At 36.1% G+C, this 15,719-nt stretch overlaps 1 protein-coding gene, 1 long non-coding RNA gene and 1 pseudogene across 2 annotated transcripts; 2 read left to right on the top strand and 1 right to left on the bottom strand.

Moving 5' to 3' along the window:
* Positions 1-3,618: 3,618 nt before the first annotated feature.
* Positions 3,619-5,310, top strand: LOC130732070 (uncharacterized). The gene is made up of 2 exons (XR_009016936.1): positions 3,619-4,066; positions 4,816-5,310. It is a non-coding gene; the product is annotated as an uncharacterized LOC130732070 (long non-coding RNA).
* A 1,450-nt stretch (positions 5,311-6,760) lies between these two features.
* LOC130714388 (S-adenosyl-L-methionine:benzoic acid/salicylic acid carboxyl methyltransferase 3-like) lies at positions 6,761-11,155 on the top strand. Its single transcript, XM_057564293.1, has 4 exons — positions 6,761-6,916; positions 8,372-8,779; positions 9,117-9,371; positions 10,558-11,155. Exons 1-4 carry the CDS (start codon positions 6,836-6,838, stop codon positions 10,933-10,935), a joined length of 1,122 nt encoding a protein of 373 aa, XP_057420276.1. The 5' UTR covers positions 6,761-6,835; the 3' UTR covers positions 10,936-11,155.
* A 220-nt stretch (positions 11,156-11,375) lies between these two features.
* Positions 11,376-12,391, bottom strand: LOC130747171 (fatty acid amide hydrolase-like; annotated as a pseudogene).
* Between the last annotated feature and the right edge of the window lie 3,328 nt (positions 12,392-15,719).

The raw sequence follows: 15,719 nt of genomic DNA, 5'->3' as shown, positions 1-15,719 counted from the left end.
AACAAAGATTAAATGAATTAGCTTTAATATCGATTTAAAAAGACATGTTAAATCAAATTGATTATGAAGATTTAATAAATGATTTTGCATCTCAAAAAGCTTGAAAAATAAATTATAAATAAAATATTATTTTTACGTAAAAAGTTTTAATAAAGAAATATTTTTTTAAGTGAAAATTTCTCACTTTAAAATTTGCTTTAGGCCTTATTTAGTGTTTGACCGGTTCTATAATACTCCAAGATAGACTCAAGCCTTTTACTTCTAGTTGAGATGATCGATACGGAACTTACCACTGCGCCACCTCACTCTATACAACTACTAGTGCACTGTTATACTTTTCTAGTTTCATGATACAATTTTTTTTGTTACAAGAGGAAACTTAAAAGAAAACACAAACACTAACTATTACGAATATCTCTGCAATAATACTCTATAACCGCCGACAGCGGCAACCGCTATACCCGCTGCGGAGAGCCCTCACGCGAAGCTTGTTTTGCCATGAAACCCGCTGCACTGTTCCATTCCCGAGACACACATTCCATGGTGATACTCCATTAATCCCAAGTGAGTTTGCTATTGACTTTAGCTATTACTTCTCTCTCCCATAATGTATCAGCAACAATCCGAGCGACAGACAACGTGACCATGACCAAGATCCCATGCCTGCGGTAAACCTAGGTCAACAACCAAAACTTCCGCCAGAAACGCACCTCCATGGCGTTCACTTGCGGAATCAATTATACTATCATAATCTCAAGGCCTTCATTTTCTGTGTTTTCCCCTTCTTAATTTGTTTTCTTTTAATTTCCGCATGCTTGAACCCAACCCTTTCTAAACAAGCACTTGATTCTTCTAGACAATGAATAGTATCTTAAATTTAAGTATTCATGTTGATTGTTGTCTCTTAGGTATGATAATTGTGACTTATTCATATATTACTTTTGCGATAGATGACACTTACTCTTTGCGTGTAAATTTAAAATGCAATTTTTTGTATATCCCTCTACATTTATTTGTTTTTTGAAAGTTAAAAGATATATAAATGAGGATAAAGTTGAGAAAAAATCCTCTCAACATGGGTACAATCATCAAGCCAACAAAAGTCGGCATAAACTCAACCACTACAACAAAAACCACTAACAACCTCTAAGAACACCCACAAGCAAATCCCGATCGATTAAAACGATTAAAGCACTGAAACTGGTCCTTAATAAAGTCGAAAACAACTTATCAGTCGCACGACACCTGCAACAGGGAACCACCTATGTCGATCACACCACAAGACCCATCGCACGCCATAGAGTTGAGACCCAAAAGCAAGAACCCAAATACAAAAACGATAAAAACTACAACGCAAAAGTGAAAGAACAAGTGAGCATGTGCATACAACAACTCTGACATTGCTTCCGGATCTTCACTAAGCTCATGCATAGGCAACAACCAAACTTGCAGAAAACACAAAGCACCGCAACGCACCGAAAGCAACCGCCCGAAGCGGCAGACGAAGCAGCAACAACAACACCAGCCTAATACCACGAAACATCCACCGTGGCGCTGCGCCAAAGACTCCCAACACAAATCTGAAAGACCGGTACTGCTTACCAATGAAATACCTTTAGCTACTTCAAACAAAAATCAACGCCTATGGTGCGCCGTGGAGTTTCTGCGGTTGCAGATACCTGTAAAGGAGGATATTAGAGCTCCTTGCTGCGAGCTCTCGACCCCAACCCCCTCACCCATCAAGGACGCAGCCTTACCTATCAACCACCTACCCCCTCCGACAACAACGTCTCTGGGAGACAGCCTAGTGAAACGAAACCCAAAACCATGAAAAACCGTCCCAGATCTGAACGATCTGGGCAAAATTGTGAGCACGCGAACAAACCCCGTCAAGGACGACGATAGCGAGAGCTAAGGACGACGACGACAACAAGAAGGAAAAGGCAAGAGGCACCAGGGAGGTCTGGATGCACCGCCCTAGATGAAAAGCACACAAGGAAACAGGAAAGGAAACCATAGGGACGAGAGGGGGTGGCCGCTGCGCAAGGCGGCGACGGCCACCCCAGCAAACCCTAGATCACGAGAGAAGGAGAGAAAGTTAGAGAGGAAAACTTTTTAGAGAGAGATAAATTCACTCTTCAAAAATTATCATATCATTTATTATATCAGTCATTTTATTATTTTCACTTATTCATGATTAATTATTTTTATGTTTGAGAGTTTTATAATTTGTTTCATTTTCTCATGAATAATTTAGACATCCCTATAATAAATATTTGTAAAAGTAATTTAATTATAAAATTTCCCCAATCCTCTGATTTATTTTTTTGATAAAGCATGATAATATATTATAAACGGCACAAGACATGGCAAAAGAAGTTAATTTACAGAGGGATAATGTTTCATCCACACTTCTCTTTTGAGGTGGAGAGGTGGAATGGTGAGAGAGATAAGAATAAAAGAAAAAGTAAGAGAGAGAAAATATGAGATGTGATAGATGATAAGATGAGAGAGATAGAAATAAAAAGAGGTGGAAATGAAGTGTTTAAAAAATGAGGTGTGTATATATCATTACTCATTTACAGAGGAACAAATACAAAAGAGTAAAACAAGAATAATGTTACATTCACACCTCTCTTAGAGGTGAAGAGAGGTGGAGAGGTGGATGAAGAGAGAAATAGGAGGAAAAGGAAAAGTAAGAGAAAGAAAGTATGAGATTTGATATATATATGATAAGAGAAGAAATATAGAAATAAAAATGATTGAAAATGAAATGTTTTAAAAATGAGGTGTGTATATATCATTGTTGAATACAAAAGAGTCCAGAAACAAAAAAAACAAGAGCAACATACAGTAGGATGCAGAGCTGCAAAAGCACACACAACAGTACTACCACGCTCTCATAGTACTAGACCAGCAACATCAAAGCCCTCTCACACATAACCATCACACCCACCGCCCAAGCCCCTACCACTGCTACACTCCATGGTCCCCAAAACACCATCAACCTCACGAACAAACAACCATACACAACGCTAGTAAATCCCCCTGTCAACCCACCGATTGCAGACAAAGAATTGGGTTTGATAACCACTCATAAACTGGAAATCCAAACCCCTTCACCCTCCTAGTTAACCAGAACCATACCTTCATCTGAATCCCTTCAAACACCTCATCTTCTTCCCAAAACTTCCCCCTATGATCTTGTGAACCAACAAGTAAATAACCCTCAACTCTCATTCACTCTCTTAAACCAAATGAGATAGCTAATTAAAATTTCTCTCATTCTCCCTTCTCCTCTCGTGACAATCTAATAAAGGGGTTATCTAAATGATATACGAAAATATTTAGGTTAAATAACTCATCGTCTAATCATATTAAAGATAAGTGAATTAAAATTTCTATATTTTATTTATAAAAATTAAATTCTATGGTCTATTGAGTTGTGGGTAACCCACATAAGTCAAATAGACAACTCCTTCTAAAAAAAAGGTTATCTAAATGATCATAAATGTGATAGCCGGCCATATATGTTCATATTCGCTTAACACTGCCCCACATTATAGTTTTCTTATCTTCTTCTACTGTTTTTCCTTTATTGGTTCAGATTTCCCACTCTTTTTTTGTACGTATGTATATATGGAGCACTAAATGATAAAAAGAGGGTTGGTAGCCTAACATACATGTATGCAGGGGCGGACCCACAGCAGAGTGAGGGGGTTCAGATGAACCCCCTGAAAACAAAAAATTCTACTTTACCCCCTTGTATAGTTTTTTTTGAACCCCTGAGAATTTTAATTTGCACCCATAGACCCCAGTTACTCATCTCTCTCACACAGACTCTCTCAGCCTCACGCCCTCACCCACTTTCTCTCGCACACTCACTACCCTAGGTCTGACGGTCTGGTCATCAAGCACACACGCACGACGCACTACCGGCCACCACCACGCCACGCCACCACCAGTCCAGCCGCCGACCGCGCCTCTGCGACTCTGCTTCTCTATCTCCGTATCTCTTAGCTCTGCTTCTCCTTTCTCTTCCACAATCAGAGGGTTACTGGGTAAGGTAAGGTGTCTATTTTTTTCCCTAATTCTTGTTGTGTGAAACTTGATCTCCCTAAATTGAAGTGATTATTGGTAGATAATTTGATATATGGCCATGGCCATGATTGATTGATAACTGAAATTCTGAAAACCCATGGCCATGATTGATTGAAGCTCTAATTTTTTGTGAAAACTGAAATTCTGAAAACCCATGGCCATGATTGATTGATAATTTGATATATTTCAGTATTTCACCCCTTCAACTTGAGGGGATGAAAAATTGATTGAGTTAGTTTAGCTTTAGTTTTTTTTTAGAGCAAAATGCATCAGTTCAACATATAGCCATAACAAAGGTCCAGGACCAGCTTTTACATGTTTCAAGTGAATTGATAAATGTGATGCAAGTTGAATGCAATAGAAGACCATTCTTATTCATTAAATTCCATCATATGTATGCAGATCAGTTTTCTCACTGAGTTGGGTGGTTAGATTCTTTTCTCCCAATTACCCCCCCTGAACTAGTAGTTTTCTGTTTATTTCGCTCTATAGGAAATGTATAAAACATACAATCACTTAGCTTTAGTTAGTTGAAGTGATTATTGGTTTTTTTATTAGAGTGAACTTTAGTTAGTTGAAGTGATTATCTCGTGGCTTCCTTCTTGATCTACATGAATAAAAGAACATGAAAATACAGGGAAAAAGAAGTAAAGAATTATAAGTTTATAACAAAAGTAGTGTGGTGGCTCTAAGAACCCAATTGTCAAATTTCAGTCCCACATAAGGCATAAGAGACTCATGGGTCTGGACAAAGGAGGAAGCGGGAATGTTTACAGTGAGCTCAGCTTACACAGTTTTACAAGGAGATATGAGGGAACCACCACATAGACTTTATCATAAATTATGGTCACTCAAAGCACCCTCAAATGTGCTATCGCTGGCTGGAAAATTCTACTAGATAGAGTTTAGTAGATTGGTGCGTGTTTTCCTTCTGTTTTTGGCCTTGGGTCCCTTGCTTGGTGGTTTAAAAGGAGGGACATGGTGGGAGGTCTTCTTCACTAGTTGCCTGTGATTATTTGCCCTGGCTAATGGGTTAGAATCTGAATTGTTTTGTTATGTTTTTCTAAAGGCCTATACTCTGTTAGTGTAGGGCCTTAGATTATATTCTCTTTTCATTTTAAATTTGTACCAAGGGTTGGAATACCCATTGTACTCTACTTTCTATTATTAATAACACTTTGGTTTATCAAAACAAAATTGTTGTTGAAATATTGCATTTGGTTAATGACTTGAAATACCACATTATAGTACTATGAAAACTTGACAATTTATGCACTGACTTGAAATATCAAATATGTGCTACATTTGAGTGAAATGTGTGTTGATGTGATTAAAGTTGTTTTTAATTATATTTTTATCGATATGTTCATTTGAAAAATTTGAACCCCCTGACCTCGGGGTCCTGGATCCGCCACTGCATGTATGTATATTGCATAGTAATGAGGATTTGTACGTATATTGTATAGTAATGAGGATTGCCCACTCTGTTTAGATAATCATGCTCGAATCCAACGAAAGATTCGACCAAAAAAACTAAGAATTAATATAACGAAAGACGACGTGGCTATGTTGTGATAGAAACTTCGTTTCCTAGTTCCTACTTTTATTTCAGCAGGTTTTTTTTGTGAAACACATTTCAGCAGTTCACTTCAACGTGATTCACATTCACTCCAATAATAAGTCTGGCGTCACGTTAATTATCATCAATTTCCTTTTATCATGGGGACCGGATATATATTGAGAGAATGTACGTGCGGGCGATTTTCTTTGTGATACATATTTAATTAATTCTTCATAAAAAAAATCTGGAGTTCTAGTTTCCGATTAAAAAAGTTCAAGAGAGCTAGCCCCAATATGAGTGTTCTCGCCTTAAACAGAATGTCTCTGATTATTATGTATAGTTTGTTATTTATATTTTTATCCGCCCCTTTGTTATGCTTTTTAGGCTTCCCTCAAGGCGGTGAAAGGGGATGATTGTTAATGCTCCTCACGTGAGAATCTGACTTGTTTTCTTAGTAGCTCTAGAATCAATTACCTCACTTGCTTGCCTCTATCATATTTGGTCTTCACCCAAGGATCAGTCACTTGGTTGTGTAACTCATTTCTAAACTAAGGAAACCGGTACCAAATCCCATATCAAAAGCAAAAACCGACAACCTAATTTAATTAAGCAATAAAATATAAATTTCAACTATAAATAAAATTATTTATACTATATGATTATAAAATAATGAATATTCTGTAATATTAGAAAATGATCCGTGCGGTACACACTGCTGTTAAACATAGCTTAAAAAAAATGAAATATGTGATTAATTGATATAATGTGATTGAAAAATCGAATAGAAATAGAAATAGAAAAATAGAGGAGCTGAAAGCAAAATAATTGAGAAAAATGAGTATATCACTATTTCTTCTTTTGTTCAACAATACTCCGTCAAAACAGCTAAGAAGAACATGGAATATCCTTTTCAATAAATAGCTTTTTTTTCTGGTCCACAAGTACTAGGGATTTGCGAGGAAAATAACCGTGAAAAATGTTTTCTTAGATGAAAACATGAAACAAAAAAAGGAGAACACGGAAGTTCCTTTTTAATAAGTAGCTATTTTTTTCTTGTCCACAACCACAAGTACTAGGTTATATGCCACATCTATATATATGGGTTATGATTAAACGCATAGAAGCACAAAAGCAAAAAAGCCAGAGAAAGAGTGAAGCAAATACAATACAATAATGAGAATGGAAGTTACACAGGTTCTGCACATGAATGGAGGTTTTGGAGAAGCAAGCTATGCAAACAACTCCTTAGTACAGGTATTGGAGTAATGTTTTTGTGTTTATAACCATACTACCCAGAATCACTTATTTGATGGTAATGTGGTTAGCTGAAATTATTAAAGTAAAATCAACATGTATTAGAGCATGTTTGATTTTATAATATTTGCAAGTGTTAGAATTGATTTTTCACTTTCACAATTGATTCTATCTCCACAATCAATTATGGTTGAAATCACAAATTCTAACTTTTGTGTGTACATGTCAATTTCAGATGGGGCTCTCTAGCGCCCATCACATGTTTAGGTGGTGAATATAAATACCGTTGTAAATTGTTGTGAATTAGTTGTGAGAATAACAAATTTATAGTAATTTGAAAGCTAATTTTCAGCAATTATTTTATAACTATTTTTTAAAGTTACAAACCATATCTCATATGGTTACAAATTTTGTATTTAAAAGCTACAAGCGGTATATTAATACACCACCCGATTGGGCTGCACATGAGTTGGTTGGATGAATTTTCAGGTTAATCAGGATCTGAACCGATCAAAATCGTTTGGGTTGGATTTTGTGAATTATCATCTACGAACCTGAACCAACCCAATCCAACAATTTTTGGGTTGGATTGGATGGCCGATTGATTGGATCATTATATTAAAATAAAATAAAAATCTGGAATATTGAAAAATATTAGAAAATAAGTACTCAAAGTCTCTAACATGCAATTACATCATAAGTTCATAACTACCGTCTACACACATCTATACAACAACACATAACTAAACAACTAAAACAAGTACTTCAAGTATTTAAATATGACAAGAAAACAAACAAATTAGTCTCCAAGTCTCCTAAAAATCACTCTAGTAATAGGACTCCAAGTCTCCATAAATTACATACCCTACTAGTAGGTTAGGTAAAAATTAAAATAAAAAAATATATATTAAATAATATTTTATTATTATATGATTGGTTTTCGGGTTGGATTTGATGGATTATTATGAAATCCGATATCCGACCTAAAGATGATTGGATCGTAATAAAATTCATCTGATGGACTCGTTTGTCCAATCCAACCCGCATTTTTATCATTCGGTTGGATTGGGTTGAATGGTTTTATTGGGTTGATCCGGCTCATGTGCACCCCTACCACTCGAACATGTGGTGGCAGGACCGGACCAACACTAAATGAGGCCTAAAGCAAAGTTTAAAGTGAGTTTTTTTTTGGCCTTTTTGACTTAGTAAAAAACAATTTAAAGATATTTTTTGGAGGTCTAAAGCGGTTGCTTGGGTGGTTTTACCCTTGGGCCAGCCTTGTGTAGTGGACATTAGAAAAAGCCATCCAAAATAAATCATTTTACTTTTAACTCATATTTATCATAATGAATTTTATCAAAAACTAATTCTTCCATCGACCAATGATGATAACACTTATCCAAAGCACTTATTAAGTAATTGTTCTGAATTAATTTGATGTCATCGGTGATACAGCAAAAGGTGATTTCTTTAACAAAGCCTATAAGAGAAGAAGCCATAACCAGCCTTTATTGCACCACATTCCCAAGAAGCCTTGCAATTGCAGACATGGGTTGTTCTTCCGGACCAAACACTCTGTTTGTGGTTTCAGAAACTATCAAAGTTGTGGAAAAGCTTTGCCGAGAGTTGAACCTTAAATCTCCAGAGTACAAGGTGTTTTTTAATGACCTTCCTGGAAATGATTTCAACAACATCTTTAAGTCCATTGACAGCTTCAAAGAGAAACTAAGTGATAAAATGGAATCTGGGGTAATTGGTCCATGCTACTTCTATGGGATTCCTGGTTCTTTCTATGGCAGGGTATTTCCTAATCAAAGTCTGCATTTTGTCCATTCTTCTTACAGCCTCCAATGGCTATCTAAGGTATGTCTAATCTGTATAGAGAAATTCTAGGGATGTATCTTATGAAAAATATGCTATTATATGAGAGTAATATGAATAAATCGTGACTATTAGATGTTTTTGTGTGAAAACTATTAGATCTTATTATGAATATTATGATTAAAAATTAATTATCGGTGACATGATCACTAAAAAATGTCATGTGACTTAATATTTTAATCTTAACCATTAAATATTAAATCTAGCGCCCCATCATAATTTGTTCATACCATTTTATATAATAGCATATTTCTCATAACATACATCCCCAAAATTCTCAATTAATAATAGAATAAATAATTGTTGTTTTATTAATTAGGTTCCTGAAGGAGTAGAGAACAATAAAGGCAATATTTACATATCCAGAACAAGCCCCTCAAATGTTGTGAAGGCTTACTACGAGCAGTTTCAAAGAGATTTCTCTGTTTTTCTCAAGTGTCGTGCAGAGGAACTAGTTGAAGGGGGTCGCATGGTTCTAACATTCTTGGGAAGAAAGAGTGACAATCCATGTAGCAAGGAGTGTTGCTACATTTGGGAACTTATGGCTAAAGCTCTCAATGATATGGTCATGCAGGTAGATTCCAATTAATTGGATATGGATTTACTTCGGTCGTTGGTTCCTACAGGCTCCGTTCCTACAATCATTGCAATCAAGCTTTGCATTCCATTATGAAAGTAAAAATTTATTGTGTTTCAGAAGTTGTATTTTTGGCAATACATAGCCAGAAATTGAAATTCTGAAATCTGATACACATATTAAATTTCAAATAATTTTATTATGAGTTGAGGAGACACTCTTTTAAACACACTTTCATAGACAGTTCCCGATTCATCTATTCATAAAATAGTCAACATACTTATGTACTTATTAAAACATGTTTTTTATAGACAAATGTGAGTTGTTAGAAATATTAGTAAATGAATCCCTCCTCTGAGTTTGAACCCGTGACCCTTCACCTTTCATCTCACTCAACCCTTATGTTCCTAACTCTTACCACTTATTAAAACATGTGATGACTTTTAAAAAATTAAACCAATCAGGTTGAAGTTTGCTAGAATGTGTTTAAAAGAGTTTGGTGCTAATGTTTCTCTTATAATTTTGATGCCCTGAAAGTTAGGAAAAAATTACATTATCAACAAGTAAGATTTTAAAGAAGTTCCACATCAATAAATTAAATTAAATAAAAAAGAGAAAAATGTACACGCACAAGCAATGTAAATATCTTTTTACACCGTTAGTCAATCACATTTTTAAGACATGCAACAAATAATTTTTTTGTTCAATTTAATTAGTTAATGTAGCATATCTTTTAAATCTGTTTGGTTGAGAATATATATATATATATATATATATATATATATATATATATTTTACACAAAATTAATCTCAATAAAAAAATGTTTTCTCACATTTTTAAAATTTGATTAGTTAAGAGTATCAAAATATGTAGGCTCTCAGTTCATATTCTTTTCTATAGAATTATTCTTATGATATGCTTAATTATTTTTCATATAAATTCTACTTTTAATTTGAAAATGAAACATATTTTTAGGCAATTTGAATATTAAAGTTTGAGTTAATTTTGAGTGCTTATCAATTTTGTTTAAAGATAAAACATTTTGTGATAATCAAAGTAAATAGTATACAAAAAAAGAAAAAATTTAACACACTAGCTCGTAGTATTTTAGATACAAATGTCCTTTAAATATAGAAATAAATTTTGACAAGATTAATCTTAATCACATTTTATATGCTATAGGGAATTATAAAGGAAGACCAAGTGACTACTTTCAACATCCCTCAATATACTCCATCTCAATTAGAAGTGAAATTGGAAGTTCTTAAAGAAGGATCATTCGCCATTAATCGCTTGGAGGTGTCAGAAGTGAATTGGAACGCTATGGATGAATGCAATGTTTTTGAATTTGAGTCTGAAATGAATGAATCACTGAGTGATAGTGGATACAATGTTGCTCAGTGCATGAGGGCAGTGGCTGAACCTTTGCTGGTTAATCACTTTGGTGAAGCTATCATTGAAAAGGTTTTTAGTCGCTACCAAGAAATCTTGGCTGATAGGATGTCAAAGGAGAAAACCAAATTTGTCAATGTTACCATATTGATGACAAGGAAAGGATGAGGAGAAGAAACCTGCACAATCTATGATTCATATTTGTGGTTTTGTCATAAAAAATTTCCTAATTGTTGGGTTGGTTTGTTTGCTTTAACTTTAGATTGTAATCAGGCAGGAAATGTTATGCTAAGGAAAAATAAAGATAAAACTAGGAGTATTATGTTGGACCATGGCTAGTGATATATGTTCTCAATTGTGTAATGAAATTATTTAAGTGTGGATTATATATGATAATTGTTCTATTACTTCATAGGTTTGGGTAATGGAATGGAAATATGAAATCATAAGGGAAGAAAACAAATGATGCCACCAAAGGCATCATGTTTTGCAGTAAATATAATATTAGATGAAATCCCCCGCAAGAAAAGAAGCCCCAATATGTCTCAGACAATTTACAATGCTTTCTTTTAGCTAGAAACAATATGGTACTGCTACTATTTTTCCTTTTATCTTCTTAATAGATCAAAATAAATCTCTGGCTTTCTTTACTTTGGCCTGCACATAGCCTGATATCACAAATATACCACAACTTGTTAAGAACTTTGTAAAATCACTAGTTATAATATTGGGGAAATTTGGGAATTGAATTAGCCCAATCGAAAGTATGGAAACCAAAATCGGATAATAGTAAAAATAGGAGACCAAAAGCATAATTAAATGAAAATTATTTGATTGATAATAGAAATTGATCAACAATGTAGAAGTAGCTATTATATAAAGGGAGGAATTTTACCTGCATTGCATATGACAAGTGGATCAATGTTGCTTTAGACCAAGGCCTTCCGATAAACTGAAAACCAATAGGCAAACCCAGTTTATCATAATATCATATCCAACCTGTGAAGTGTGAAACACACATGTAAATAGCATACAAATAGCATCTAAAGTGTTGTATAAATTAACATATGGTGTAACTGAGAAATTTGAATATAACTCTACCGGAATGGTGACAGAAGGAAGTCCTAGGAAGTTTTCTGCTATGGAGTAACGAACAAGCGCAGCTGAAATGATTCCAACAACTTCAGAAAAAAAAAATGCAGAGTTCAATACTACAATGTCATTAACCAAATGAATTTCTTCTGTACCTCCATTGACATAGTCAAGTTCACCAGTCTCCAAGGCATCTTCTTAAATTGGATATGCAGTCACACTGTTACAAATATCATAAATGTGTCACCTTAGAGAAAACTGCTATAGTTTCAATAAAATCATTCTGTGAAGTTTGAGAAAACAGGACAAACCCTGTTGTTGGTGAGACAGTCTACATGCATCAGCCCCTAGGTTCTCGTGACCCTGATCATCCATATTATGTATGTGATTTGCGGAAATATCTCTATGGATTGAAGCAAGTGCCTCATGCCTGGTACCAGCGTTTTGCAGAATTGCAGATTATGTCTCCACCATTGGGTTTCAGCACAGCACCTGACCACTCCCTTTTCATATACAGACGTGGCTCCGACATGGCTTACCTCCTACTATATGTTGTTGACATCATTCTCATCAGGTCCCCTCATGACCTTCACACATCTATCATGGCCCTCCTTGCCTCAGAGTTTTCTATGAAGGATCTGAGACCGTTGAGTTATTTTCTGGGAATTGTCGTCACTAGACATGCAAGTAGCCTTTTTCTGAGTCAGAGTACTTATGCTCGTGACATCATTGCTCGAGCCGGTATGACATCGTGCCACCCTTCTGCTACTCCAGTTGACACCAAGCAGAAACTTGATGTTTCTGCTGACACTCTTTGTGATGATCATACCTTATATCAGAGTCTTGTTGTTGCAGTATCTCACGTTCACCCGTCCTGACATCTCTTATGTTGTTCAATAGGTGTGTCTTCACATGCATGCTCCTTGCACCGACCATATGCTTGCACTGAAGCGCATTCTGTGTTATGTTTCGGGCACTATACACTTTGGCTTGCATCTCTATCATTCTCCTATCGAGAAGCTTAATTCCTACACAGATGTTGATTGGGGTGGTTTCCCCGACACACGTCGGTCTACTTCTAGTTATTGTGCGTTTCTCGGCAACAACTCACTCTTTCCCGTTCCAGTGTGAAGGCTGAGTATAAAGGCTTTCTTGGATTAAATTTGTGTATGGATTATTTTGGATTGAAAGTTGTCTATGGGTTTGTTTCTTTATTTGAAGTGTTTGTTATTTTGGATATTGCAACTTTAAGTTTCTCACTATGGATGTTTGGATTATGAGGTTAAAAATGTCCCAAGAATAAACTCTGGTAGCCAAGGGAGATTTAAAGCTGTAAATAATCTCTTGTAGATAAGGGAGGTTGAAAACTCCCGTTAAACAAAGCTTGTGAATAAAGGAAGTTTAAAAATCCCGCCAAACCCATAGTGCATGTACTAGGGGTCGTTAAAAAACGCTGTTAATAATTTGTGGCAAGTGTAAATTCAGAATGCTGATGTGTCCTTATCCACGTCATTTTTAATTATTTTTAAATAACACATATTGAATTAAATTAAAATTATTAATTAAAAAATCATTAATTTTTAATTTCAGAAATAATAATCTCCAAAAAAAAATCATGAGTATCTTCCATTCATGATCTCCGACCCAGAAAAAATGCTGCTCAACCAAATTTAACCCAGAAAAATAGATCATCTTTCTCAACCCCAACATAACCAAGAACATTGACTTCAAGAACAAAACTAACAATAGAACAACACAACCCAACCCAGCAACAACACCCAATTTCCAGACACAACATCAACCCAAATATCATAATCAAATAAACATACAATTTACAGAGGAAGAATCGGGCTCCAATCAAATAATCATTTTTTTATAAGCCAGACTAATCTTAGAGCATCAAGATGGAAACGAGATTAAAGAAACAAAAATTAGTAGAGAATAAGCCAAAAGCAACGGCAAGCACCCTGCGAGAATGAACCTTGCAATTGTTGAACACCAGCACCCTTCAATAATTATTAACAACAAAGCCACGCCTTCCCACCAATGAACCACATCAAACGATTAAAGAAGAAAAGCATATGGAACAATCCATGCTACATAATAATGGATTTAACACCCATTCAGCCAAAGAAACCACCACCACCGTGCTTGCATCAGTTAAGAAGAAGAAAGCATATGGAACAACCAGAAGAACCCAGAGCCACTGACGAGTAAAGAAGAACCCAGATCTACCTCTTGAAGCCAAGTCGGCAACCAACAAGCCACAACCACCACCCGAGCTCAATCCGAAGCAAGATCCAGTCGTGCCCGAACTCAGATCAAGCCAGATCGAGCAAGATTGAGACCAAGAGAACACAGATCGAACCAAATGAACCCAGATCAAGCCAAATCAAAACCAATCGAACTCAGATCGAGATATCCTCACCACTGACGAACCCAGGTCGAGGCCACCACACATTCATCTCTGTTGTTGGGTTTGCTGTTGGTGGTGGCTCTGTCGAAGTCACCACGGTCATTCAACCATGGCTGAGTTTTTAAGGTTGCCATGGGGGGTGGATCCGGCCACGATGGTGAATGCTTTGGTTTGGTCTTAGAGAGAGATTATGGGTTCAGGAAGAGGAAAAGGTTTTTGAAGGTGAGGGGAGAGGAAGGGGTGGCGGCTAAAGGATTAAGGGGAGAAAATGGTTGGAGGCTATGGGAAGAAGGATAGAGAATTAGGGTTCAGGGAAGATGAAAGCATAAGATAATTTTTTTTTGAAAGAGAAGAAGATGAATTCTGGAAAGAGTTTTTTTTTATTTGGACCTTAATCATGATTAGTTAGTTTTTAGGGTTAATTAGGGACTTTTAATTAAATAAAACTGATTTGTATATTTTTTAATTTTTTTCCTTGACACATCATCCTCATTTATCCAGTTAGCATGCTTACTCATCACTTGCCGGAGCTTCGTGCTCCGGCGTGGACCTGCTCCAGACTTATTGCAAACGAGAGGATCTAGATTTGCAAATTTTCCGGAGAGGGACTAATTTCAGACGGCGAGACAAAGACAGGGACCAATTAAATGATTAACCCTTTTTGTAAAAGAACATTTTATTTCACTCAGATTTGATCTCAGCCGTTGATTAATAATTGTATCAGTTTCACTCCTTCTTTCATTCAATGGGAAATGCTTTTCAGTTTCAACAAAAATAGAAACGCTTCCCCTTTCACCTTACCTTCGTTCCTTTTTTCCTTATCTCAGTCGTTTCTCTAGGTTTCAAAATCATTTAAAACCTTCCACAGAGAAGCCATGTTTGCTGCTTTTCCGTTCCGCTCATTGTAAGTTCTTCCTCTTCACCGTTAGGGTGTCGTATCTGCCTCTGATTTCGTTTAGGATCTGCTGGAAACATATGGAGCCCCCAACATATGCCTCGCGGATTTGAGTTCACCATGTCGTTTTCTTCCCTGTGTCGCTCGCAGATTTAGGAATCAACCCCCACTTCCTCCACTTGAAGAGACATTGGCTGTGGTATCTTCTTTTGTGGTCGATGGGTTCTGTCAATATCAGGTGAGAATGATTCTTTTTTCTGCATTCTTTCTTCTTCTGGATTTGCCTCATCCGCATGTTTCCTGATTTCACATCCTTCTCATTTATGAAATTGGAAATTGGGAATTAGGGCTCCATGAAACCAATGTGTCGGAGATGCATCAAGGCTTCAGAACCGTTCTACCACCTCTTCATTTCTGAAGGCGCTGCCGTTCCATTCACCTCTTCCAGTTTCCCTTCTGTGGGTGAGTATGATGAAGCAGGTAAACAAAGGCTTATGAATTGATTTGGGCTGAATTGAGAGAGTATTTTGGGAGAGAGGCTTTCACGCA

Source organism: Lotus japonicus, chromosome 1, assembly GCF_012489685.1.
Source record: "Lotus japonicus ecotype B-129 chromosome 1, LjGifu_v1.2".
Classification (NCBI taxonomy): Eukaryota; Viridiplantae; Streptophyta; class Magnoliopsida; order Fabales; family Fabaceae; genus Lotus; species Lotus japonicus.
This window is presented reverse-complemented; position numbering and strand designations above follow the sequence as displayed.